Below are 27,253 nucleotides of genomic sequence, written 5' to 3' on the forward strand. Positions count from 1 at the left end.
GGATTCCTCGCAGCTCTTCAAGCACAGCTCCGTCCATTTGATAGTGGCTTTGCTTGGTATTGCAGCTTGTCCTTATTTACTTGAATGGGACTGAGCTATGCCTAGGCCATGTGACCAATGAATGTGATGTCACATGGCCTAGGAAGAGGCCTAAATGCTCATGCTGCTGCGGCCTCTTTGTACAGCTGATTGGCAGGGATGCTGGGAGTTGGACCCCGCCAATCTAATACTGATGACCTATCCTGAGGATAAGCCATCAGTAAGAAATCCAGGAAAAAATAAAATACTCAGAGGCAATGTAGAATACAAAGCACGGCTCCCAAAGTTTCTGACACGTTTACAATTTTTTTCTTATTAGGAGGAAACATTTTTAATTTAAAATAATGCATTAAAAAAAGTCATACTATGTCTCACCCACTTTATCTGACTTCTATCTTGGAACAGGTGGCTCATAAATATGGCTCCCTATCTGAACACCATATTTCTCAATGTATTCACACCAGACAACTGGCATTAATATACTGATAAATCTCCAACCTCCCTGCACACAGTATATTATAAAACTGTCTGTCTGCAGCCACCACTAGGGGGAGCTCAATTCATAGGAATGTATACAGTTGCCATTAAAATCTATGAAAGCTGTAGAATCTCTGCACTGAGCTCCCCCTAGTGGTGGCTGATGGAAAATGCTGTGAATTTTACAGCATGTCATAATGAGAGTACCAGTTCAGTGATGGGCCCCCCTTCTGCCCCGGACCCTATAGCAGTCATCTGGTCTGCCTCTATGGTAGGTATGTCAATAACTTAAGGTCTCCACAGACAGGGGAACCAGCTGGAAGGTCACAACACTCTTCTATTGTGCAAGGAATGGGAATAGGTCCTGGGTAGACTGGATTTGAGGGGGTCCATGGCAGACTGAGTAACAGGCCCTACACTTTTCAAGCCAAGAGGGAGGTAGGCAATGGGGGATCATTTGATCACTGTCACTCAAGACTCCATGTACACACACATGGAAGCACTGGCATCAGAAGAGGGGGTCATTAAATTATACGGGGTAAGCTGTCCTTTATGAACAACTAGTAAAACGTCCATCTCCAGCTTTCTTCTCTTTATCATGTGTTATCTATAAAATTACTGTGAGGGTCCTTTTTTTAATCTTTTGTACATATTATAATTTTGAGCTGTTTGACATAATGTAAAATAATTATACCTTCAACTCCACTGCTGCATAGTAACTTCTGTATGGTTATTATATGAAAAGGCGCAAGACCACAAATGTATGCTGAACACTGCCATTCATGTGATCCCTATGATATGTAAGATACATACTAGCTACAGATAATAATATGAAATGTAACAATCATAATCCCTGATACAGAGCACATACAAAACCCTGCAGAACATCACATACAGTACATATAACAATATCAACTACAGCTGAGGTTATATCCGCAGCCATATAAATTATGATTCAAGTTCCCAGAAGTGGGCACCCCATGGGCAAATGTGCAGGATTTGTCTATTTCATGATATAACCTATCAGGCCATTCATGACACCCTATAAAGAAATAGGGAGAAGCCTGTCAATCTAACTGAGCCATATGGGGGGGGGGGGGGAATAAGCCAGCAAGGAACCACTCAGATGACTCTTTCCTGGCTCCAATTCAAACAATGTTTTCTCTAAAAAGTGTTTGTTTGGAACTGGGGATCCTGCTGTGATTTCACGTTTCCCATACTTTAGGCTACGAATCTCCTGACAGTTTCCCTTTTAAGTGACCTCTTCAGGGGAAATGAGTGGACACACTAAGCAGACATATCATTTCCAAGGGCTGGTAAAGATAGATTTGCTGCAATCAGCAGGTCTTATTCTAGAAAGTGTTTCTCCTGTTACAACAGACATTTTAAGGGGGTTATCTGGTACTTTTTTTTAAGAAATACTGACAATAAAGAGGTCTCCTATTCAGGACTATTAGGGCTCATGCAGATGACCGTGTGTTTTGTCCGCATCTCCCATCCGGATTTTTTGCGGGTCGGATGCAGACGGCAAAATGCGGAATGCACATGTCCAATATCCATGTTTTGCGGATCCGCAATTTGCGGACTGCAAAAACGGCAATGTTCTTTTGCATGAGCCCTGAGTCACAGTGAAAAGCTACTAATAACAGAATTTCCCACCGTGGAGAACCCAGCACGTGTGCATAGCACATTGAGCACTTTCATTATTAATAAGCACTATGGGGGTCATTTATAAATACCCGCGTTTTAGACACCAGTTTTAATAAAGCCCTATAGCTGGCGATCGATCCGCCGAAGTTATGAAGAGGCGTCGGCCTCTCCATAACTTCGGCAAATCCAGGGCTAGTCTAAATTTAAGCCAGCTCTTCCCCATTTTCTATGCATAAACCAGGTGTATAAAATGATAATTGAGATGGGCCTGCTGGACCATCCCCTTCCCCACCCACTCTACGCCCACAATTTTAGACCTGGCGTGAACGGGGAAAAGTTGCAGATGGCGGTGCAACTAACCGTTGCCTTGCCACCAGCGCCTGAAATACGCCTAATATAGGTGTATTTCAGTATAATAAATGACCTCCTATGTTTCCCTAGTGTATCCTCAGGATAGGTCATCAGTATCTGATTGGTGGGGGTGAGACATTCGGCACCCCCACTGACCACGGCCTCTTCCTAGGCCAGTGATGTCACATATATCAGTCACATGGCCTAGGTGCAGCTTAGTCCCATCTAAGTGACATGTTCTGAGCTGCGATACCGAGCACAGCTGCTATCCAAAGGAAGGCGCTGTTCTTAGTATGCTGGAAGGAGGCCACAGTGCTTACTGGAGCGCTGCAGCCTCTTCAAACAGCTGATTGGCAGAGGCGCCAGGTGTGGGACCACCACTGATCAGATACTGATGATCTATCCTGACGATAAACACTTGGAAAACCCTTTGAACATTTCTGGGTGGATTCCTTCGCCAATTACACGTGATCACTTGAATTTCAGCAACAGGATATATACCCTTTGCTTATTGTCATTGACACCTTCTAAACAAGTCGCAAATGAACTTTTTAAGGGGTTTTCTGAGACTTTTATACTGATCGTCTATCTTCCTGATAAGTCATCAGTAGGCTTGATCTGAAGGTCGATTTGCTCAAGCCTAGTCATCAGTATCTGATTGGTGGGGTCCGACACTCACCGGCACCGGACTCACATTAACGTCGTGGCCTTCTGACACCTTAACCTAGGCCACGTGGCCTAGGCGCAATTCAGCCTCACTGAAGTGAATGGGGCTGAGCTGCGATATCAAGCACAGCCACTGGACAATGTACTGCACTGGTCCTACTGCTAGCTCCAGTGCCTTCTGAAACAGCTGATCGGTGGGGGTCCCGTGTGTCGGACCCCCCACCGATCAGATACTGATGAACTATCCAGAGAATAGGTCATCAGTATAAAAGTCTTTGAAGATCCCTTTAATTCATAGTCAGTTGTGTTTTGCTGGATTTACAGTAATTTCCATTCTCTTCAGTCATTCACCTCTGCACAGGACCTGGAAACCCTCTCATCTCCTCCTGTTCCGAAGTATCATGAAGCAGAATCTAGAATGAAGAAATCAATATGTTTTATTAGTCGAAAGCTCAAACAAATGAAGAATCAATGAGAAATTACATCACATTATAAAATATATGTAAAAAACAACAATGGCTGATGCCTTTTGAAGGGATTTTCCAGCTAAAGGGAATTATAGCATAATGAATGCATCAGGTGGGTGGTGGCCTGAAAACTGTGAAGACGTGGGAAATATCAGGAAGGAAGCAAACAGTCAGTTCTCGAAGTCTGAAACATTGGCAAGCATAAGGGTATGACCACAGTACAACAATTCTTCAGGAATGGTTTGAGGAACTGAGGAACATGACAAAGAGTTCAAGTGTTCACTTGGTCTTCAAATGCCCCAAATCTCAATCTGATTGTGTAACTCTGGCATGTGCTGGAAAAACAAGTCTGATCCATGGAGTTACAGAATCTTACAGGACTTAAAGGGCATCTGTCAGCAGTTTTGTACCTATGATACTGGCTGACCCGTTACATGTGCACTTGGAACTCTGCTGCGCCATCTACACTTCAGGAGGTCAGGACCAGGTGTGATCACATTTACACTGCCCGGCCCTGTCAATCAAAGTGCAGAGGGCGCAGCAGTTGCAGAGAGAGCAGAGCCTCTAGGTGTAATGGCAACGCCCCCATTGCTCTTAGAGGCTTATTTGCATATCCAGATCACCTTCCAGTTCATTCTTCTGCCTTTTCACAACTATCAAATATAATATATAAACACAATTTATAGTGTAAGAAAGAATTGATACATGGATTAATATACTGCAAAGAATTGCTACTACTTTAGTTTACTGTGTACCACACCATACAGCAATGAAATTAAATAAAAATAGAAATTATTGAGAGATATGAGAAACCGCATCAAAACCGTATTGATACCGCATGGGTCCCACAGCGTTTTGTGGTGCAAGGGAAGCAGGGACCATTGATATGAAAGCTGATATAAAATCATGCGTATGAAGGATTGCTTTAATGTATTGTATGATATGTTTTTTAGAGTATTTTTAAAGTATTTTTAGAGAATTTTAATTAATTGTCTTATTTTTTGCATTACCATAGTGGCCTAAATTATCAAATAAGATGGTACATAAGGAATTATAGGAGTACTAAAGAAATATTTATCAGTTATATAATGACGCAAATGGAATAAAAATGGAGAAATTCATCCACAAACAAATCCACATCGGGTCTTAGAGAAGACCAAAACTCCTTATAAAAGAACCACTGAGGAAGGGGTCATTTAGAACCCCGAAAAGCGTTTGGTCAAGGATCCCCCAGACATATTGGAACTTTATTGGATACAAATTTTCCGTGTGCTAATTTACCCACAAGAAATTGTCCAGCGCGTGAGGAGTGGAAATTTACTGCACTACCACAAGCTACAGCATCAGTAGACACGTGCAAACAGCCACCAGCGCGGAAGTCGTACGGATAGAGCTTGCAAGACACCGGTCTCCAGCTTTACAAGAGAGGTGTCCAGAGCGACAAAGGGGTATTCAGCAGGCACGGTAAGCACTTTTCCTAACAGCACGCTAACAAGATCATACATTGGAAAAGCGCAGCATTCAGATCAGTTCAGCGGGACGTCGCTGACTTGTAAGTATAGCGGGACGTTGCTGACTTGTAAGTATAGCGGGACGCTGCTAAACTTTTACTTACCGAGATTATACCAAAGCAATATATCTGGAGTATGTTCTATTGACTTAGACTGTCTATACCATCCGTGAGCATTCTGGAAACAGTAGCACGGGCTTGATGCAGATATATACCACTATTGGAGGCAAAATTTACTACCAAGCGACCGTTACTGGTTGATTTTGGGGGTATTGTCCCTAGCACAGACGTGCATTATAGGACTATTGTACCGTCTTATTTATTCATACACCGCACTTTCTTATTATCGATTTTAGGCTTTTTATTTTATTTTATTTTTTGGCTATTTTATTTCATCCATTGTTGCATATTATATGTATGGTCATATTTTATGATATGATTCTATATGTTCCCAGTATATTGAGTGTGCCCGGCTACCCTATTCTTTCAGTTTTTCTTTCTAAGAGGAAGGGTGATTCCTCTTAACTGTGTGCACCTCTATCATTGGTTTGTGTGTCTCTCCTGTGCGCCACATTTGTTCAATTTCGCTTATTTGCATATATTAAAACATCATTTTTCTCAGCAATGCGGACACATATGAACATGGGACCAACACAGATGCCTTAAGCTGCCAAGTGCATGTGTAACAGGTCCGCCAGTGTCATAGGTACAAAACTGCTGACAGATGCTCTTTAGGGAATGGATCACCGATTATTTTTTTCTGACAGTTAAAACCAGATCGCAACAGATATCCTTTTTTCCTAATCTGTTTTTATTTTCTGATTGCAGATTTATTGACTCTATTTCCTGAACATGTTGCCAGCCATCTTGTCAGTACTTTGCAGCATTTAGAGAACTGCTTTACAGCAGCCAAATGGGCTATAGACACAATGGTCTGGTGGAGAAATCATTGACTTCTATGGGAGAGCCTTCTAGTCGTGCTCTGTGGCCTGTGCAGAGGTTAGGAGAGATTAGATAAGCCTTGACAATCACCTATTGTAAATGGTGGATCCAGTGTTATCTATATATAGAGGTGATATCTGCCATTATAATCCTGCTTGTTATGAGCAGATAACTGCAGTAAAGTGTACAGTACAGACCAAGAAGTGGTGCCTACTATTAGACTAATGTTTTTTTTTTTTTTTTTATATAGTGACACTGAAAATGTAAAATAAGATAATCAAAAATCCTTCAAAATATATTAAACATAAAAATGTGATTTAAACAATAGCTTGTTTTCTGATGACACATTCTCTTTAAAGAGTCTTTAAAGAAAAAAAAAAGGTAAAGAAATTGGCATTGGGGAGTGGGGGCGCCCTTTCAGTTTTCGCCTCAGGCAGCAGAAAGGCTAGGTGCACCCCTGGCAGAGCTGTTCAACGTGTTTTTTTGAAGACTATACCTATATGTAAACTATGAAATGGCATTTAAAGGTGAAGGTACCCTTTAAGCCACATGTGTATATTGCAGGAGACCACCTGATATGTAGAGAGGGAGCAGCAGACTTCATAATGATATGTAAATATGACCTTTGTATCATACTTGGAGGGGCTAGGTACAGGCGGCCTATGTTTAATGGGGGTGTTAAGAGATTATATTTCCTTCTTAAAAAATGCAATATTGGGATGCAATGGATTTTAAATATTGGGGCGCTTCTACCCCTGTTTACCCATTAATGTTATTAGGCTCTATAATAAGAACCAAATAAATATAAGAATGAGGTTTGAATTATGCATATATGTTACATACTGTACATAATGAAATGTAAATATTTGCATTTTGTATGAATGAATCGCTGTGCCTGATTTTCTCTTTTAGTAGCCATTGTAACCTCATATTCACTAAAAGCAAATCTTAGCAAATCCAATGCTCTTCAGTGGTCATTCAGACGAATGTGTAAGGGCTCCGTGCCCGTATTGCGGACAGCAAATAGCGGGTCCGCAATATACAAGCAGCGGCAGTGTGCACTCCGGATGTGGACCCATTGACTAGAAAGGGTCAGCGACATGCAAGATATGGCGAAAGACAGGATATGTCAAATTTTTTGTGGAGAGGAGGCGTGGATCGGAAGCCCACTGAAACACTCTTCCGAGTGAAACACGCTTCCGAGCGATTTCAGTTCCATGCTTCGCAGCGCAAAAGATAGGACATGTCCTATCCTTTGCGAATCGTGCACCCATTCAAGTCGATGGGTCCGCATCCGCAGCACGGAGAGCACGCGGCCAGTGCCCATATATTGCAGACCGCTATTTGCGGTCCGCAGCACGGACATGGAGCCCATACGTACGTCTGTATGAGCCCTTATGATTGAGAAACCACTTTGCAGAATAAGTCATTCATATCTGATCGGTGCGGAGCCGACCTCTGGCACCATCGCTGGTCACCAGTGGCCTTTTCATAAGCCAGTGACATTAAGTCCACCAGTCGCATGGCCTTTCTGCAACTCAGTCCCATTCAAGTGAATAGAACTGGGCTGTAATACCAAGCACTGCCATTATCCAAAGGACAGCGCTGTGCCAGATATACAATGAAAAGGCCACGTTGCTTGTCAGAGCACCACAGACCCTTCTAAGAGCTGAATGGTGGCAGTGATGGCAGTCAGGCCCCTACTGATCTGATTTATTAAAAGGGTTGTCTCACTTCAGGAAATGGCATTCATCATGTAGAGCAGGCATCCTCAAACTGCGGCCCTCCAGCTGTTGTAAAACTACAACTCCCACAATGCCCTGCTGTAGGCTGATACCTGTAGGCTGTTTGGGCATGCTGGGAGTTGTAGTTTTGCAACAGCTGGAGGGCCGCAGTTTGAGGATACCTGATGTAGAGAAAGTTACTACAAGGCACTTACTAATGTACTGTGAATGTCCATATTGCCTCCTTTGCTGGCTGGATTCATTTTATCATCACATAATACACTGCTCTTATCCAGGGGTTACGTCCACCGCTGCAGCACAGATACAAAGTGGTCGGGATGGGAGCTGCTGAGCATCCATGTCTATGTGCACCCCCACAGTCCCAGCCCCAGAGAGGCCGGCACTTTTTTTTTTATAGGCCCCTTTCACACGGGCGAGTTTTCCGTGCGGGTGCGATGCGTGCGGTGAACGTATTGCACCCGCACTGAATCCTGACCCATTCATTTCTATGGGGCTGTGCACATGAGCGGTGATTTTCACGCATCACTTGTGCGTTGAGTGAAAATCACAGCATGCTCTATATTGTCCGATTTTCACGCGACACAGGCCCCATAGAAGTGAATGGGGTGCGTTAAAATCGCATAGCATCCGCAAGCAAGTGCGGATGCGGTGCGATTTTCACGCACGGTTGCTAGGAAACGATCGGGATGGAGACCCGATCATTATTATTTTCCCTTATAGCATGGTTTCAAGGGAAAATAATAGCATTCTGAATACAGAATGCATAGTAAAACAGCGCTGGAGGGGTTAAAAAATAAAATAAAAATTTAACTCACCTTAGTCCACTTGATCGCGAAGCCGGCATCTCCTTCTGTATCCTTTGTTGAGCAGGACCTGTGGTGAGCATTAAATACAGGTAAAGGACCTTTGATGACGTCAGATCACATGCTCCATCACCACGGTGATGGACCATGTGATTGGAGCATGTGATCTGACGTCACCACAGGTCATTTAGCCCATAGTAAAGAAGAGACCGGGAACTACGCGATCAAGAGGATAAGGTGAGTTAACTTTTTTATTTATTTTTTTAACCCCTCCAGCACTATTTTACTATGCATTCTGTATTCAGAATGCTATTATTTTCCCTTATAACCATGTTATAGGGGAAAATAATACAATCTTCAGAACATCAATCCCAAGCCCGAACTTCTGTGAAGAAGTTCGGGTTTGGGTACCAAACATGCGCGATTTTTCTCACGCGAGTGCAAAACGCATTACAATGTTTTGCACTCGCGCGGAAAAATCGCGCATTTTCCCGCAACGCACCCGCCTCTTATCCGGGCAAAAAAACTGACGCCCGTGTGAAAGAGGCCATAGTGTGTAAGCACGACCACCACTGATGGACTGCAGGGTGGTCATACCCATGGAAACGAGAAGTGTATAATGTGATGGAAAAATGAACCCAGCCAGCAAAGGAAGCAATATGGACAATCACAATATATTAGTAAGTGGCTTGTATTAACTTCCTCTACATGATAAATGCCATTTGCTGATACAATGTTATTTTACAGAACATGAAACCATTTACTAAAATGTACATGTGTCAGGAGAGCAGGTCGTCTTTAGCCCAACAATTTGCTAAGTCATGCTCTAAAGCACTTAAAGGGATACCCAGAGGATAGGGCATAACTATTAGATAGGTGGAGGCCTGACCACCCACAACGCTAATGATCACGAGAACGTGGGACTCCTGAAATTAATGGAGTGGCAGGTCGAGCACATACCAAGTATAAGCGCTCGCTATTTCCAGCAGTCCCAAAGAGATGAACAGAGTGGCAATACACTTCAAGGATATGGAGCCCACTTTCTTGTGATCTGTGGGGTCCCAGTGGTCAGACCCCTACTGACCTTATAGTTATCCCCTACAGTGATGGCCAGTTCGCAGTGTTCGCCAACGAACACATGCGATCTGCCATCTTTATTCCCAAGTCCGGCGATGCAGAGGTAAGTCCTAACCTGTGCCTGTGCCGCTCTGAAACACATGCGGTCACCGGGAGCAGGCAATTCCGAGAACAGCCTTCATCGGGCTGTTCTCGGAACTGCCTGCTCCCGGTGACCGCATGATGTGTTTCAGAGCGGCTCGTGGCGCAGGCACAGGTAAGGACTTACCTCTGCATCGCCGGACTTGGGAATAAAGATGGCAGATCGCATGTGTTCGTCGGCGAACACTGCGAACTGGCCATCACTGATCCCCTATAGGAGGATAACCTAACTAGCCCAAAAAAAAACTTCAAGGGCTTATGCACACGAACGTATTATCTTTCCGTGTGCTGTCCATTTTTTTGTGGACTGTATGCGGAAACCATTTATTTCAATGGGTCCGCCAAAAAAAACGGAAGTTGCATTCTGATTCCGTATGTCTGTTCCCCAAATGAATAGAACATGTCCTATTATTGTCCACATTACGGACACGGGTAGGACTGTTCTATTAGAGGCCAGCTGTTCTGTTGCGCAAAATACAGAATGCACATGGATGTCATCCGTATTTTTTGTGGATCCGTTTTTTGCGGACCGCTAAATATTTATGGTCGTGTGCATAAGCCCTCAAATGGTTATCCTGGAAAATATAATAATGACTTATCCTCAGGACAGGACACATCTGCGGGAGACCAAGTCCCGCCAATCAGCTGTTTCAGGGAGTCCGGAGCTCTGGTTCCTGGCAGCTTTCCAGGGACAGTGCCATACATTATATAGTGGCAGTGCTTGGTATTGCAGCTAAGCCTCATTGACTTGAATGGGACTGAGCTGCAACTAGGCCATGTGACCGATGTACAGTGATGTCACTAGCCTAGGAAGAAGCTGGAGCGCTCAATACCTCTTCTAACGGCTGATCGGTGGGGATCCCTGTGTGGCAACCCTGCAGATATGATACTGATGACTTCTTCTGACCTTAGGCCCATATGCGGAACCATTCGTTTCAATGGGACCGTAAAAAAACGGAAATGACATATGCATTACGTGTCCGTATGTCCATTCCACAAAGAAATAGAACATGTCCTATTCTTGTCCGTTTTGCGGACGAGGGCAGGCATTGGTACAATGGATCCGCAAAAAAAACGGATGTAGCACGGACATCACAAGGAAGTCATCCGTAAATTTTTGCTGATCCATGTTTTGCGGACTGCAAAATATATACAGTCGTATGCATGAGCCGTAAGTCATAAATATATTTTCCTGAATAACCCCTTTAACAGAGGCGTAGCTATAGGGAAAGCAGCCGCTTTGGGGCCCAAACTCAGCAGGGGCCCGCCCAGGAGGAGGACAAAAAGATTTTGGTGTCAGGGCTCCCTCAACAGTATTATAAAAATGACATTATATACAGAGACGCTGTAGGAAATGGACGGAGCGGCTGCCGGGCCTTGTCTGACTAGCGATCTTGACTAGCCTCAGCAGTGGGGGTTGCACGGGAGAAAAGGGTTCCGAATTACTTGTGGTGACCCTAAAAATTTGCAAAGTGATGCCGCTGCCCTTTAAACGTCTATATCGCAACTTTGGGATTATGACTATGTGTCCAGTTTGAGGCCTGAAACGTGTCATCACCCGATGAACGCCATTTTAAAGTGTATCAAATAAGTCATGGTGCTGGGAAATTTCTTGACCCAGAACTTCAAAAATTATATAACAAAAGAAAGAAATGAAATAATAATTACAAACTATAAGGATAACAAACAACCCGAAGTTGCCCAAGATATACGATAACTGTTGACTGGGTACATGTCTAGCTTGGTCAAGCATGTATATATACCATTAGATGAGAAGAAGTGGAGATAAGCGGCTTTCAGACGCCTCCAGGGTCACTAATCTCCAGGGAAAACAAATCCATCCCGTCAGATCCTTACTTTCCCTGACATCAGCCTCCTCCATAAGTCTGCCAGACCCCAAAGATAGTAAACTGTAGGTGAGCAGGCTTAACGTAATCTCTGTACATCATTGTCCTTGATGAACAGTGATGTGAGAGGTGGAAAAGATAAGCAAGATGCACACAACCGCATATATAGGATTTAGTACCGAGGACGATAAACTAGATAACATTCACGACCTTCTGTATTGATTTCTATTAACCAAAGTTATTTCCATTTACCTCCATGCTGTGAATCTCCACAAGTGCTGGTTGACCTTCATTTGGGAAGTTGGGACAGACCCTTATCAATTGCCCCTGGGCCCCAAAACACACAGAAACATGGGGCAACGAGAACTTCATCGGAGCTGTCGGTTGTGGAGTTTGCTCCAAGGTGTCTTTAAACAGATCAGAAAAGTAAAGGATGAAACATCAAAATGTGAGCCATCTGCAGATGTTCTACATAATAGAGCAGTATGAAAAAAGTATATTTTATCAATTATACCGCCACCCAGGTCTGCGATATATAGTTAAAGGGCATCTGTCAGCAAGAGCAAACCAATCAAACCAGGCATACTGTGCGGTAGGGTTGTTCCTGCTGATTGAAAAGATACCTGTCTTGTGAAAATCGGATGTGGCATACCCGAGAAAAAAGACTTTCATTCTTTAGGTAAATGAGGGCTTTAGTGCACTGAGGGGTGGGGCTAACACTGGAAAATTGAGGTCAGGAGAAGCCCTCATTTGCATAAATAAAATTCAGGAACTCGTTTTCTCAGGAACGACACAGCCAATTTTAACAAGACAGGTATCATTTTAATCGGAATTGTCAACCCTACCTGGCTTTATGCCTGGTTTAATGGGGTTGATCCTGCTAACAGGTGCTCTTTGCAGCTAACCTGTCACCATGAAAATGCTGTGAAATCCTCAGGCAGCATGTTATAGAGCAGGAGGAGCTTAATAAAATTGGAAAATATTGCTACATGTTTTTAATGGGAAAAGATACAGTATAGTCTGTAATTTCTTCATATAGACTTATATATAGTTATCTGGGAAAACATATATAAAAAATATAATGAATTCAAGTAAATCTCTAGTTCTTCTATACTTAGGAGTCCAGTGGGTAGTTCTACTCTACGCTATCTCAGTATGCACACTGATGTAAGAATGGCTGTCACTTACTGGTAGCACCGCCCACTGGACTGCTAAGCACAGAAAAAACTGAGCATTACGATAATAAATTATCTATTATGTAAATTTTATTGCTACAAAATGTTATATGAATCTGCTCAGCTCCTGCTGCACTATATCATACTGCACTGCATGGTAATGGTTACAGGTTCATCTTAAAGGGTTTGTCCACTTTTTTTTTTAAGACACCCTACCCTCCTCCCAGGATGACTGGACCGCTGTGGTGAGCATACTTACCTGATCCCCGCCGCTGGGTACTGTCTCCATCGCTCCCCTTTGTGCAGTTCTGTAGTAACATCCCTGTTGACACGGGTCAAGCGGCCACAAAAGTCAATGACCGGCAACGGCGGTGAAGTGCCACCCATGTGTCATGTCACTGGATGACATGACTACTTGCGGCTAGTCACTGGCTGTGGTGGTCACATGAGCCACGCAAAAAAGGATGTTGACGCGGTTAGCTATGGGACAGCGGTGCACGAGAGGGAGCGACCGACCCAGAACCCAGCAGAGGAGATCAAGTAAGTATACTCACTCTGAAAAAAGCACAAGAAAGGTGGACCACCCCTTTAAAGGGCAGATTTGTACCTATGAAACTGACTAACCTGTTACATATTCAGATGGCGCAGCAGTTGCAGAGAGAGCTCAGCCTCTAGGTGTAATGGTAATGCCCCCGTTGCTCTTAGAGGCTAATTTGCATATATTAAAGCATCATTTTTTTTCTCAGCAATGCGGGCACATATGAACACGGGACCAATACAGATGTCTTCACCTGCCAAGTGCACATGCAACAAGTCAGCCATTTCATAGGTACAAAACTGCTGACAGATGCCCTTTAATGCACTGGAACTGACCCGCGGTTCTGTAGCAAGCACCACCATTTATTTGGAAGGTATTGACCTGGCATTGACGACTAGAGCACGGATTGTTTTGTCCAGGATTACCTACATTAACTTGGCTTTTACTGTGAGAATCTGAGACTGGCTGAGATGAAAGGCAAGGCTCGCGATGGTTTTATTAAAAAGAAGGCATGTTGGTTAATTTGTATAATAATTCTGCAGCAAAGGCCTTCTGGGTATTGCAGAAATCTGAGAGTAACGGCAATGATTAAAGGGGAGATCTAGCATTTCCTTCTCGGCTTTTGTGATATGTGGCTCAATAGTCCGGGTTTTTTAATTTCCATAATTAAATGTTGTTTGATGTCTTTCACTTTGAATTATATTGCATTTTAAACTTTTATTAAACACCACTTAGCTGGTTTTAATATTATGAAATAGCTCTGTTCTTTTCATAACTAAATCTTCCGACAATTTTTTTCTTTCTTTCCATCGCCTCCCACACATCATTCAGACAACATTCAAGTGCCCGTATGAAGCGCCGGAAATGACTTTTATGCGACAGGTTGTTATCCGATTTGCGAAGTGTCTGGTTTGGCCACATCTCACTAGGAACCCATGCCAATTATACACAGAAAGCACAGCATAAAATAGGAAACATAGAACAGAAAATACAGTGTTACAAAATGGACCTAACTTCAGCTAAAACGCATACCCCAAGGCTTTTTTTTTTTTAGCTAATCATTCATCTACTCATTTTCTAAGGTTCTTAGTAGAGAAAAATTTGGATTCTTCGCCTAACTTTAACAAGAAATTCAATTTGTTTGTCACAAATCTCTTTCATTTGTATGGAGCGGGTGCAATGATGGGGAACAGAGACCGCACCGCCCCCCGTCATTTAATCCCTCAGATGCCGCGTTCAATGCTGGTCTGTGACTCACATTAAGCCTTTCAGGGGTTAATCAGGGGCAAAAAAAAATAATTATAATCTCTCATCCACTTGCTCGGGGAGAGGCTGTCCGCTCCCGTCTTGATTGAAGAAAACCCGCTAAAGGACCTGCAGCGAGGGTGATGACTTCACCACGTGATCACTAATGATATCACCGCGCACGCCCAGCGTGATCATGTGGTGAGGTAATAATGCTCGCTGCAGGTCCTTTGGCGGGTGCGGATGGCCTCGCCGCAAGCAAGTGATGAGGTGAGTATAATTATTTTTTTCAGTCACCATTTTAGGAAAAATTGATTCACTACCAAGAAGCGCAAGGAAATTTGGCTGTGACTAATCAAAATTTTCCTGAAATTCGGATCGAAGTCCACTTCGGATACTTCGAGTTGCTACACACTAGTTGTTAGGGTAGAAGTCCTCCGTTGAATGCAAGGGCGGACTCAGAACTTAAAGTGGCCCTGGAAAAAATAAATAAATAAAAGTGGCCCCTTAATGTAGGTAGGTAGGAGGTAAGAACATGGCAGATATTGATGACCACCAGAGAAGGACAGCTACTGGGGGAGGTATTTTGTTCGGCACTACAGTATTGCTGACCCCATATACTTGAGTTCCCCTGCCTTTGGTAAATTTGGACCTGCCTACAACATGGGCCCTCTTTTTGTTTTTCCCAGAGACACTTTAAAGGGGGTTATCCCATGACTGATGTGAAAAATTAAAATCAGATGTCACATAGTACATGACAAAACTACAACCAGCCCTGGACCTCACATGGATCCAGAGATCTCCCCATTTCATTGCTCTGCTAGATTTATTTCAAGTTGACCGCTCAAGTAGGGTGTCCTTTCTGCTGCAGCTCATGGGGCGTGTCTATTCTGCTGAAGACACTACTACACACATGGACCCAAAACATACAATACGTCCAGGCACTTTATACCATTATTTACAAATAGTCTTTTGAACTAATAATTGCCTATTTTCACATATGCTTTTAATCGTTTTTGCTAAAACGTGACTTTTAATACAGTATGTGCAAATGTTTTTAAAAGACCTAATAAATCTCTTTAAAACTATCAGTTGTGCTGCATTCCTTTTCTTCACTGATTAAATATATAGCACTGTTGTCTTCACAGCGCTCCTATTGGAGCAATGGGCTGTGGCAGGTGCGGTGAAGACAACAGTGCTATATAGTTAATCAGTGAAGAAAAGGAATGCAGCACAACTGATAGTTTTAAAGAGATTTATTAGAAGTTACGTTTTAGCAAAAACGATTAGAAGCATATGCGAAAATAAGGCAATTATTAGTCCAAAAGACTACTTGTAAATAATGGTATTCTGCTGAAGCTCTCTCCCTATGATAACTCAGGAGGCAACTGAGCATGTGCGGCCATCTCAGTGAGCAGGACAAAGAAATAAGAAGAAAACAAACAGCAGGTGGCGCAATACAGATACGTTTTATTGAATAGCTCAGTGGCTGTGCTAAATTTTTAATTACATGCAATTACAAAAGTGTTCAGATCCAGGTGCTGGTCTGAAAACTGTAGAATATTTTTCATGGGACAACCCCTTTAAGTTCCCAGTCCACTCCTGTCCGACACAACACCAACATCAAACAGCTGTTTCAAGCAGCCACCAATGCTGGAAATTATACAGTGTAAGTAGCCGGAAGAAGAAAGCTCTGTCCACTGTATAGTTTCCGCCATCAGCGTCCTGCAGCTCAGTTCCCATTCATGCTAATGGAGCTGTCCTGCACTAACCCGCACAGCCACTACACAGTGGATGGAGCCTTCTGCTTCAGACCATGCTGTGTAATTTCTAGCACCAGCAGATTGGTGTGGGTGCCAGAAGTCAGACCCACCACCAATTTGATATTGATGAAACATCTTGAGAACCGGCCATCAATAAATAAGTCCTGTAAAAATACTCTAAAATAAATTTACAGACAGACATTAATTCACAAAAGATTTGATTGTCCAGGTGAAATGTTGGTTATATTCGTCATTAAAACAATCAGAAATGTCAATAGGTATTTACCATCTTGCAATGGATTCCAGGAGTCGATCAAGTCTGCTGGATCCTGCATGTACTGACTCAACTCATAGCTACTGGACGACATGCCAGAGTCCCGGTACTGGGACAGCAAACTGGGTTCTGTTGAACTGAAAGACTAAGAGAGAAGCAAGGTATAAGCAGGTTTAATCATGTTCAATGGAGCCAATAGTGATGAGCGGCAGGGGTCATATTCGAATTCGCGATATTTCGCAAATATTTTGTAGAATATTCGTCGAATATTCGCAAATTCGAATATTCGTTATATTCTACGATTTTTTTACTTGAAAAATCGGCAACGGAATGATCGTGTAATATGCGAGTTTTCGCAATGCGAATTTTTATTGCGAATTTTTCAACTTACAACTATTAGACAAAAAAGATTATAGCACTAAATTAGCAAATTTGCTCTATATTAATTTTTTTTCCGAATATTCGCTATATTGCTATTACTTTGTTTTTTCGAATATTCGTAAAATTCTAAAACAAGAATATATAGCAATATAGCGAATATAAAAAAAAAAATGCGAATATAGAGCAATTTAGCTAATATAGTGCTATAATCTTTTTTTTTATATAGTTGTAAGTTGAAAATTCGCAAACAACACTACTCCTAAAGTCAAATATACTGCACCCTTCTCATTGGCCCACAAGCTAGAAGCAGGGAGGGATCGTGTGTACTAAAAAAAAAAATTTGAATATTCGAAATTACGAATATATATATCACTATATTTGAAATATTCACAAATTTTCAAAGTACCTATATTCGCGATAAAAATTTGAAATTCGAATATTCGTGATCAACACTAGGAGCCAACACTGAGTGATGTTCTCAGCTCTAGTCCCAGTGAAAAGGAGCTTGTTTCATAACTATTTACCTCCGTGTACATCTAGAAGAGACGCCCTCAACGTTCTGTAGGTAGTGAGCGACTTTGTAATGCAACAGATGGTATTTGGCGTCAATACGTATTACAACTGTGGAGTCTGAAGCTATCTTTGATCCTGGCTATTGCAGCAGATGTCAGTTTGGCTACTGTGGTGATCATGTGGGCACCGTTCCAGAATGAACTTCCAGAATGAAGTCTATGTATGATCACTCTGGGTTAAGAGGTTAAAGGAATCAAATATGGCTGATTGTAATGATTGCTATGATATCTCAAGTGACAAAAGTACACAATAGTATCTGGGGAGCCACATGCAGGACAACCAGTAAGGAAGGAGAAGAGTGAGGAAGCAACTCCATGTACTCCATTCCTCACAAGACTGGACTAAAGAGATAGGATGGGAGCATTGGAGTCAATAAGATATTCTGCTACCTAAGCTAATTAAACTTTACTGCAGTGAGGGGAATACTGTTAAGACATCCTTCACACTTGGACACAACTTGGCCAAAGCATATCTCTAAGTGCTGTTTCGCACAAACAAGTCCATTGTGGGAATCACGCTCTGTGTGTCAGAGTGCTCCTCCATTCTGGACTTGCAGGAGAGCACGGCATTATCATGATTCATAATGCTATGTGCCTCTGCTTGACCTTTCTTCTACAGAATCGGTGACCTAAAGTTGTCAGTATGATCCTGTAGAAGGAAGGTCAAGCAGAGGCACACACCATTATAAACCATTATAATGCCGTGCGCTCCTGCAAGTCTAGAATGGAGTATCACACTCGAAGAGCATGATTCCCGCAATGGACTCACTGCCCTATGCCTCTTTCACACGAGTAAGTTTCCCGTCCAGGTGCGACGCATGAAGCAAATGCACAGCATCCGGACAGAATCATGACCCGTTCATTTTAACCTCTCTGTGTTTCCCCATAAACTTCTCGTTACTCTCCAGCTCTAAGTTAAGCACAGCCATAAGACATTTCTGGGGCTTGAGGAGATATGGATCCCAGGTGACTCCTGTTTTCCCTGAATGGAAATTCTTGGGAAGAGTTGGGCTGCCACAAAGATATTAGACTGTTGGTAGATCCCATGAAGTCAGCGTGATCTATCGACAACCTGATGTCTATGGCAGCATTACTAATGTCATTTTGACCAGACGCTAGAAGGTCCTTACCTCCAATCTATCCACCGCAGAGTCACATCTCCTCTCTGCTGGGTGCCAGGCGCTATCATTCTCATAGCGTTGCAACCTTAACCAAACAAGGCAAATGTGTCACACGGCGAAAAAAGTTTTTGTGATTCATTAGAAGTATTCAAATGGACATAAATAGCATTAGAAAATGATATTCATAAATACTATTGACAGGCTGGATTATATAGATTATCCCCCAAAAATGTAATTAATATTACAATATTCCCCTAACTTCCAGACCTCTCAGATTGGCGGGACCCGCGCTGGTAATCATACTTACCTGATTCCTGGCGCTGGTTCCCAGCTCATTAGCTCCCCGACCCTGATCCATATAAACTTCCGATTTGACGTTCCTGCAGCCAATTACTAACTGGTGCTCCCCTCGCGTCATGTCAAACGGTCATGTGATGCAAGAGTAGAAGATCACTGCTGTGGCCAGTGACTGACTGCAGCAGCAGATTACATGGAGGGACCCCAGACAATCAGCAGAAACGGAGGTGTTTTTACCCCCCCCAAAAGAGGGTGAATACTAATGAGTGCTTCCATTATAGAAGAGCTCATTAGTACAGTAGGACCAGGGAGCAGTGAATACATAGCTCCTTGTGCTGGCCATACTCACCAGTTCCTTCTCTTCTTCGCGCTGTGTGATGTCAGGTCACAGCACAGAGCTGCAGGAAGAGCGCTCGATCTCTGGAGTGGTGGCTGCATTTTTCGGAACAGGAGAGGTGAGTTGTTTATTTTTTATTTTTTTGTCGGATCTGAGGTGTGAATAACATTGGGGGTCTAAATGAGGGTCTGATCTGAGGTGTGAATAACATTGGGGTCTGATCTGAGGTGTGAATAACATTGAGGTCTGATCTGAGGTCTGAATAACATTGGGGGTCTGATCTGAGGTCTGAATAACATTGGGGGTCTGATCTGAGGTCTGAATAACATTGAGGTCTGATCTGAGGTCTGAATAACATTGGGGGTCTGATCTGAGGTGTGAATAACATTGGGGGTCTGATCTGAGGTGTGAATAACATTGAGGTCTGATCTGAGGTGTGAATAACATTGGGGCCTGATCTGAGGTGTAAATAACATTGGGGGTCTGATCTGAGGTGTGAATAACATTGAGGTCTGATCTGAGGTGTGAACAACATTGGGGCCTGATCTTAGGTGTAAATAACATTGGGGCCTGATCTGAGGTCTGAATAACATTGGGGGTCTGATCTGAGGTGTGAATAACATTGGGGTCTGATCTGAGGTATGAATAACATTGGGGTCTGATCTGAGGTATGAATAACATTGGGGTCTGATCTGAGGTGTGAATAACATTGGGGTCTGATCTGAGGTGTGAATAACATTGGGGTCTGATCTGAGGTGTGAATAACATTGAGGTCTGATCTGAGGTGTGAACAACATTGGGGCCTGATCTGAGGTGTGAATAACATTGGGGCCTGATCTGAGGTATGAATAACATTGGGGTCTGATCTGAGGTGTGAATAACATTGGGGGTCTGATCTGAGGTGTGAATAACATTGGGGTCTGATCTGAGGTGTGAATAACATTGGGGTCTGATCTGAGGTATGAATAACATTGGGGTCTGATCTGAGGTATGAATAACATTGGGGTCTGATCTGAGGTGTGAATAACATTGGGGTCTGATCTGAGGTGTGAATAACATTGGGGGTCTGATCTGAGGTGTGAATAACATTGAGGTCTGATCTGAGGTGTGAATAACATTGGGGTCTGATCTGAGGTGTGAATAACATTGAGGGTCTGATTGGGGGTCTGAAAAACATTTGTGATTTGGTTTTAGGTCTGAAAAACATTGGGGGTCTGATCTGAGGTCTGAATAACATTGGGGGTCTGATCTGAGGTCTGAATAACATTGGGGGTCTGATCTGAGGTCAGAATAACATTGAGGGTCTGATCTGAGGTCTGAAAAACACTGGGGGTCTAATTAGGGGTCTGATCTGAGGTCTGAATAACATTGGGGGTCTGATCTGAGGTCTAAATGACATTGGGGATCGGATTTGAGGCCTAAATAACAGTGGGGGCCTGATACGGCTCTGCTGTTTTGTCTGCTATCCTGTCCTAGATGTACGGTGCACTTTTGGAGTAATAAATGGGATTTACGAGATAAGTGCTGCGGTTTTGCTATGTGAGTAACTATCTCTTTACTAGATCATTTTTTAAAAATTTTTGCAACTAACAAATATGGATTTTTTATGATCTATAATATAAGCATCACATATCATGGTGGGATATGTTTTCTGCTGGTAAATGCTTGGAAATGTTTTTGCTCTGCTTCAGTATGGCAGAGTTATGGTCAATGACTGTAACAGCTTAGCAGTACTGCACAGAGGAAGTCTGCAATGCACCTCCTGCCTCATCAGAGGCCCGTACTGTTGCTCCATACCTCCTCCATGCTTTACGCTACAGTTCTGCTCTATCCAATTGGCTGTTGTGGATAAAGCACAAGCTGCCACCAGTTCTCCAGGAAGCAAGTGCATGGAAGCTGATTTCAAATGTCAATTACAGTACAACATAGGTAGAATAATACTAAATCACAGGCAGCAAAGGAGGAAAAGATAACGATTAGGTCACCGCTACATGTGCACTATAGCACTGCAGAACTCGTGATCTTCACCACAGAATATAATAACTCCCATGTGAAGCAAATTAAAGCGGATCAGTCGGCCCTCCTGACATTTCTGTTTCAGTAAATACTCAATGCTGGAACATCTTTACTTAGAATTCTACATTGTGCCATTCCTCTGTTATACCTCCTGAAAATATATGAATACACTGGAAACTGGGTGTTACCAGTTGGTGATGTGTCCCTACACACTGTGACAGCGTCCAATAAGTGCCGAAGGCGCCAATTAGTGTAGGGACACGCCCCTTTGGCAAGAAGAAGTGTAACATTCAGTCGTCAATTTATACATATTCAAACATAATAACAAAGGAACTGTATTATGTGGAGTTATAAGAAAAGATGCTCCAGCATTGATATTTGATGAGGAATGTATTTCCCAAGTCCGACATGTCAGGAACCGTGACAGGCTATCTGTAAAGGACCTCTGTCAGCAGATTTGTACCTATGACACTGGCTGACCTGTTCCATGTGCGCTTGGCAGCTGAAGGCGTCTGTGTTGGTCCCATGTTCATATGTGCCCGCACTGCTGAGAAAAATGTTTTAATATATGCAAATGAGCCTCTAGGAGCAACAGGGGCGTTACCTTTACACCTAGAGGCTCTGCTCTCTCTGCAACTGCTGTGCCCTCTGCACTGTGATTGGCAGAGCCAGACAGTGAATATGTCATCACACCTGGTGCAGATGGCGCAGCAGTTGCAGAGAGAGCAGAGCCTCAAGGAGTAATGGCAACGCCCCCGTTGCTCCTAGTGTCTCATTTGCATATATTAAAGCTTAATTTTTCTCAGCAACGCGGGCACATATGAACATGGGACCAACACAGATGCCTTCAGCTGCCAAGCGCACGTGTAACAGGTCAGCCAGTGTCATAGGTACAAAGCTGCTGACAGATGGTCTTTAACTATATTTAACTCTATATGTGTGTGTATATATATATATATATATATATATATATATAAAATGTTTTTAAATTGAGGGTAATTTATAAAGATCGCGGCAATGAACAAATGGGGGAGTCAATGAAACTGCATCTTAAATTTTTTAAAGGACCTGTGAAAAATTGATGAACTTCCCCGACTTAATATACACATTTTGCACACACATAAAAAGTGATGTATGACCTGTGTGCGTCCCTTTGTGGATGGCCCCTCTCCATGTTCTGATCAAAGGCGTAAGTGCTGGCGGAATTCTGCCCCCAGTGCTCGATCTGATTGTTGTACATTCCTCTTCTCCCATCTGTAAAATGAAGAGAGCCTAATTTGAGGTATAAATAATGAATAAATCAGGGACCGAATGCAGCAAGGACTATAATATAATTAATATAGAGCAGTTCCTCTTTAATTAAGAAAGTAGGTTATTTGATATAAATGGGGGCCACGGAGAAGAGCTTCCGCCTGACACTTGAGTCAAGCAAACAGAAATCTCATTTTGAAACTTTCGGCAGCGCGGCCTACATGTACTCGGCAAATCTAATTCAAAGAACCATGAAAGGTATGGAAAGACTAAGAAGTCGAAAACAGCCACAAGGAAGGGCTATGTACCTTTCTCTCCAGAAACACCAACTGGAGGCTCATAATTATAGTCTCTGTTGCCATAGTTTTCTCTTTGTACGGCCTCGTAAAATCCATATCTTTCGTCGTATCCCTGCCTAAAAAAAATAGGAAGAGGTCACACAAATACAGCTTTTTTTCTGAAGATATGTTCTTATTAGATGTAGCGGTCGTAGCTTTCTGCAGAACACGCTCTGAGACCTGTCAGGTCATGAGATGAACATATAGAGCTCAAGCCTGAAAGCAACAACTAAGGTTTCATCTCGGCTTGAATCAGGAAGAGTTTTGCTATCTGCCAGGTAATATATGTATACCTATAGGTTAGGTAGTGGGCAGCCTGACAAGATTAGATAGATAGATATGAGATAGATATATGATAGATAGATAGATAGATAGATAGATAGATAGATAGATATGAGATAGATATATAGATAGATAGATAGATAGATAGATAGATAGATAGATAGATAGATAGATAGATAGATATGAGATAGATATATGATAGATAGACAGACAGCAAAGAAAATCCACAGCACTCCCAAGAGAAGTTCAATTGTAGTGTCATTTATTCACCCATGTGTCATTTCAATCCTCTTGCTGGGACTTTTTTTTTGTTTTTTTGTGGATAGATAGATACATACATAGTAGATAGATAGATAATATATACTGTAGATAATAGATAAATAGATAGATAGTATATGAATAGATGAAAAATAGACAGATTGGATACTGTAGATAGATAGATGGATAGATAATAGATACATAGATGAACAATACATTGATAGATATATAGACAAAGATGATACATAGACAGATAACAGATAGATACAAACCGGATTCCAAAAAAGTTTGGGCACTAAACAAATTGTGAATAAAAGCTGAATGCAATGATGTGGAGATGGCAAATGTCAATATTTTATTTGTAATAGAACGTAGATGACAGATCAAACGTTTAATCCGAGTAAATGTATCATTTTAAAGGAAAAATACGTTGATTCGAATTTTGCAAATCCCCAAAAAGTTGGGACAAGTAGCAATAAGAGGCTGGAAAAAGTAAATTTGAGCACAACGAAGAGCTGGAAGACCAATTAACACTAATTAGGTCAATTGGCAACATGATTGGGTATAAAAAGAGCTTCTCAGAGTGGCAGTGTCTCTCAGAAGCCAAGATGGGTAGAGGATCACCAATTCCCACAATGTTGCGCAGAAAGATAGTGGAGCAATATCAGAAAGGTGTTACCCAGCGAAAAATTGCAAAGACTTTGCATCTATCATCATCAACTGTGCATAACATCATCCGAAGATAACTCTCACCTGAAAACAAAGGTCAGAAAATATGATTTTTATGTTTTCATGCCACTATCTATATTTTACTGAGCCTCACAATAGGATGATGCTTCCTGTCCTCTGGAGACCCTGTTCGGCTTGTGCTGTGTACTCTTGGGGCAGAGTGCACAATCATCTCATTATCATCAGAGGGCAGGATTACAATGAAATGTAACACCTCCAGTACAAAGCTGGAAGCAGGTAACACACGATCCAGCATTAAAAATAGATGCTGGAGCCAAAGATGACATCTTAAGCACTTCTTGGCAGTCTGTGCCGTCAGATGAGTCAACGCTCTGAGCACAAGTATCATATCTTCCTAGAAGCATCCTCTATACCCTATGAAGTTCTTGTCATGGCTAACCTCTATGGGACTGTCAATGTCAAGCTGACTGCATGGTTCATGGATGGAGAAGCAATGATCATGTGTGCTGCACCTGGAGCGATGTTTTCTGTATCTGTTAGATGCCAGTAAACATTACAATGACCAAGTGACCACCTTGTCCTGACTGCAAAACACGCAAGACTTGTATCTCCATCAACGGTACCTCATCCCACCAGGTTACTGAGCACCACTGTATTCCTCTACTTGTTACCAATACTGCGGTTCCAGCACCGGTCTGGGGGGGGGGGGTCACCCTTATGAGGACAGGTGCTCCACATTTGTACAGTTTAGGGCTTAGCAACCGCAACCTAGAAGGTATTTAGGGCAAACTAGGGGTAATAGACTTCATATTCCATCAATCCGTAGACTCAGGGCGACTGCAAAGTGGACACATTTGTTCCATATCCCCTATGGAAATAGTCAGCCAATCTCTATTAGGTTTTAACTATATAACGAACCTGATGTTTTTTTTATCATAAACTAATAAAGGCTACATTTTAGCATCTGTCAGCAGTTTTGTACCTACTGTATGAAACTGGCTGACCTGTTACATGTGCGCTTGGCAGCTGAAGACATTTGTGTTGGTCCCTCGTTCATATGCGCCCGCATTGCTGACAAAAATGATGCTTTAATATATGCAAAGGAGCCTCCAGGAGCAACAGGGGAGTTTCCATTACACCTAGAGGCTCTGCTCTCACTGCAACTGCCGTGCCCTCTGCACTTTGACAGCGCCAGGCATAATGATTTTTCAGTACCTGGCCCTGTCAATCGAAGTGCAGAGCAGGGGCGTTGCTAGAGTCTGAAAAAGTCCGGGGCACAAGCCCACATGAAGCCATGCCCTCATCACCACCGGGGGGGGGGGCCTTCTCAGTAGTTATTAACCCCTTTCAGCAGTCCCCTCTTCAGTGAATAGGAGACTGCTGAATGGGGTTAATAACTACAGTGAAGGGCCTAGCCGTCTGGGCAATCGCACAGATCATCCATAACAGTGTCATCCACAGATCCCCATCAGTGTCATCCACAGATCCCCCATAAGTGTCATCCACAGATCCCCCTAAGTGTCATCCACAGATCCCCCATAAGTGTCATCCACAGATCCCCCATAAGTGTCATCCACAGATCCCCCATCAGTGTCATCCACAGATCCCCCATAAGTGTCATCCACAGATCCCCCATCAGTGTCATCCACAGATCCCCCATAAGTGTCATCCACAGATCCCCCATAAGTGTCATCCACAGATCCCCCATAAGTGTCATCCACAGATCCCCCATAAGTGTCATCCACAGATCCCCCATAAGTGTCATCCACAGATCCCCCATAAGTGTCATCCACAGATCCCCCATAAGTGTCATCCACAGATCCCCCATAAGTGTCATCCACAGATCCCCCATAAGTGTCATCCACAGATCCCCCATAAGTGTCATCCACAGATCCCCCATAAGTGTCATCCACAGATCCCCATCAGTGTCATCCACAGATCCCCTCTCCGCCCAGCGCCGCCTCCTAGCTAATTTATTCACTTCACTTGCCTCTGTGTAATCTCGCACAGGCGCACTGGCAGAGGCATCGTCAAACGAGGTGTGCTGGAAGACGGCGCATGCGCACTTCGCTCGACAATGCCTCTGCCAGAGCGCCTGTGCGAGATTACACAGAGGAAAGTGAAGTGAATAAATTAGCTAGGAGGCGGCGCTGGGGGCCGGGGGCCCCCGCCGGCTCTGCATTCAGGGACTGGACAAAACATCCGGGGCTCCAGCCCCGCATGTTTTGACCTAACGACGCCCCTGGTGCAGAGGATGCTGCAGTTGCAGAGAGCGCTGACAGATAAAAAACTGTGACAAGTAAACAAATACACCCAATCCTAACTAAATAAACAAAAAGAAAAACTGATTTAAAAAAACTAAAAATAAAAACACAAAACCAAAAGGACAAACTAACACGCAATCTGCAACAAAATTGCAGTCCTGAATCAATGTTCACTAATTGCACTGTGGTCTTTGTTGTGAGGTGGGCAATAGAGTTGAGCGAACACCTGGATGTTCGGGTTCGAGAAGTTCGGCCGAACATCCCGGAAATGTTCGGGTTCGGGATCCGAACCCGATCCGAACTTCGTCCCGAACCCGAACCCCATTGAAGTCAATGGGGACCCGAACTTTTCGGCACTAAAAAGGCTGTAAAACAGCCCAGGAAAGAGCTAGAGGGCTGCAAAAGGCAGCAACATGTAGGTAAATCCCCTGCAAACAAATGTGGATAGGGAAATGAATTAAAATAAAAATTAAATAAATAAAAATTAACCAAAATCAATTGGAGAGAGGTTCCATAGCAGAGAATCTGGCTTCCCGTCACCCACCACTGGAACAGTCCATTCTCAGATATTTAGGCCCCGGCACCCAGGCAGAGGAGAGAGGTCCCGTAACAGAGAATCTGTCTTCATGTCAGCAGAGAATTAGTCTGCATGTCATAGCAGAGAATGAGGCTTCACGTCAGCCACCACTGCAACAGTCCATTGGCATATATTTAGGCCCAGCACCCAGGCAGAGGA

At 43.1% G+C, this 27,253-nt stretch overlaps 1 protein-coding gene across 1 annotated transcript in view; it reads right to left on the minus strand.

Annotated features, from left to right (window-relative positions):
• Positions 1 to 3,534: 3,534 nt before the first annotated feature.
• The window catches only part of LOC122923576 (protein transport protein Sec16B-like), a gene marked incomplete at its 3' end in the record, with an annotated part of 41,620 nt that continues 17,901 nt past the window's right edge, over positions 3,535 to 27,253 (minus strand). Inside the window, exons 3-8 of the mRNA XM_044274424.1 lie at positions 22,994 to 23,100; positions 22,574 to 22,688; positions 18,794 to 18,869; positions 16,723 to 16,855; positions 11,968 to 12,122; positions 3,535 to 3,596 (exon numbers count right to left, since the gene is read on the minus strand). Coding sequence (XP_044130359.1) covers positions 3,535 to 3,596; positions 11,968 to 12,122; positions 16,723 to 16,855; positions 18,794 to 18,869; positions 22,574 to 22,688; positions 22,994 to 23,100 — 648 coding nt within the window. The remainder of the gene's footprint in view (positions 3,597 to 11,967; positions 12,123 to 16,722; positions 16,856 to 18,793; positions 18,870 to 22,573; positions 22,689 to 22,993; positions 23,101 to 27,253) is intronic.

This window comes from Bufo gargarizans, unplaced genomic scaffold, assembly GCF_014858855.1.
Source record: "Bufo gargarizans isolate SCDJY-AF-19 unplaced genomic scaffold, ASM1485885v1 original_scaffold_1750_pilon, whole genome shotgun sequence".
Taxonomy (NCBI): Eukaryota; Metazoa; Chordata; class Amphibia; order Anura; family Bufonidae; genus Bufo; species Bufo gargarizans.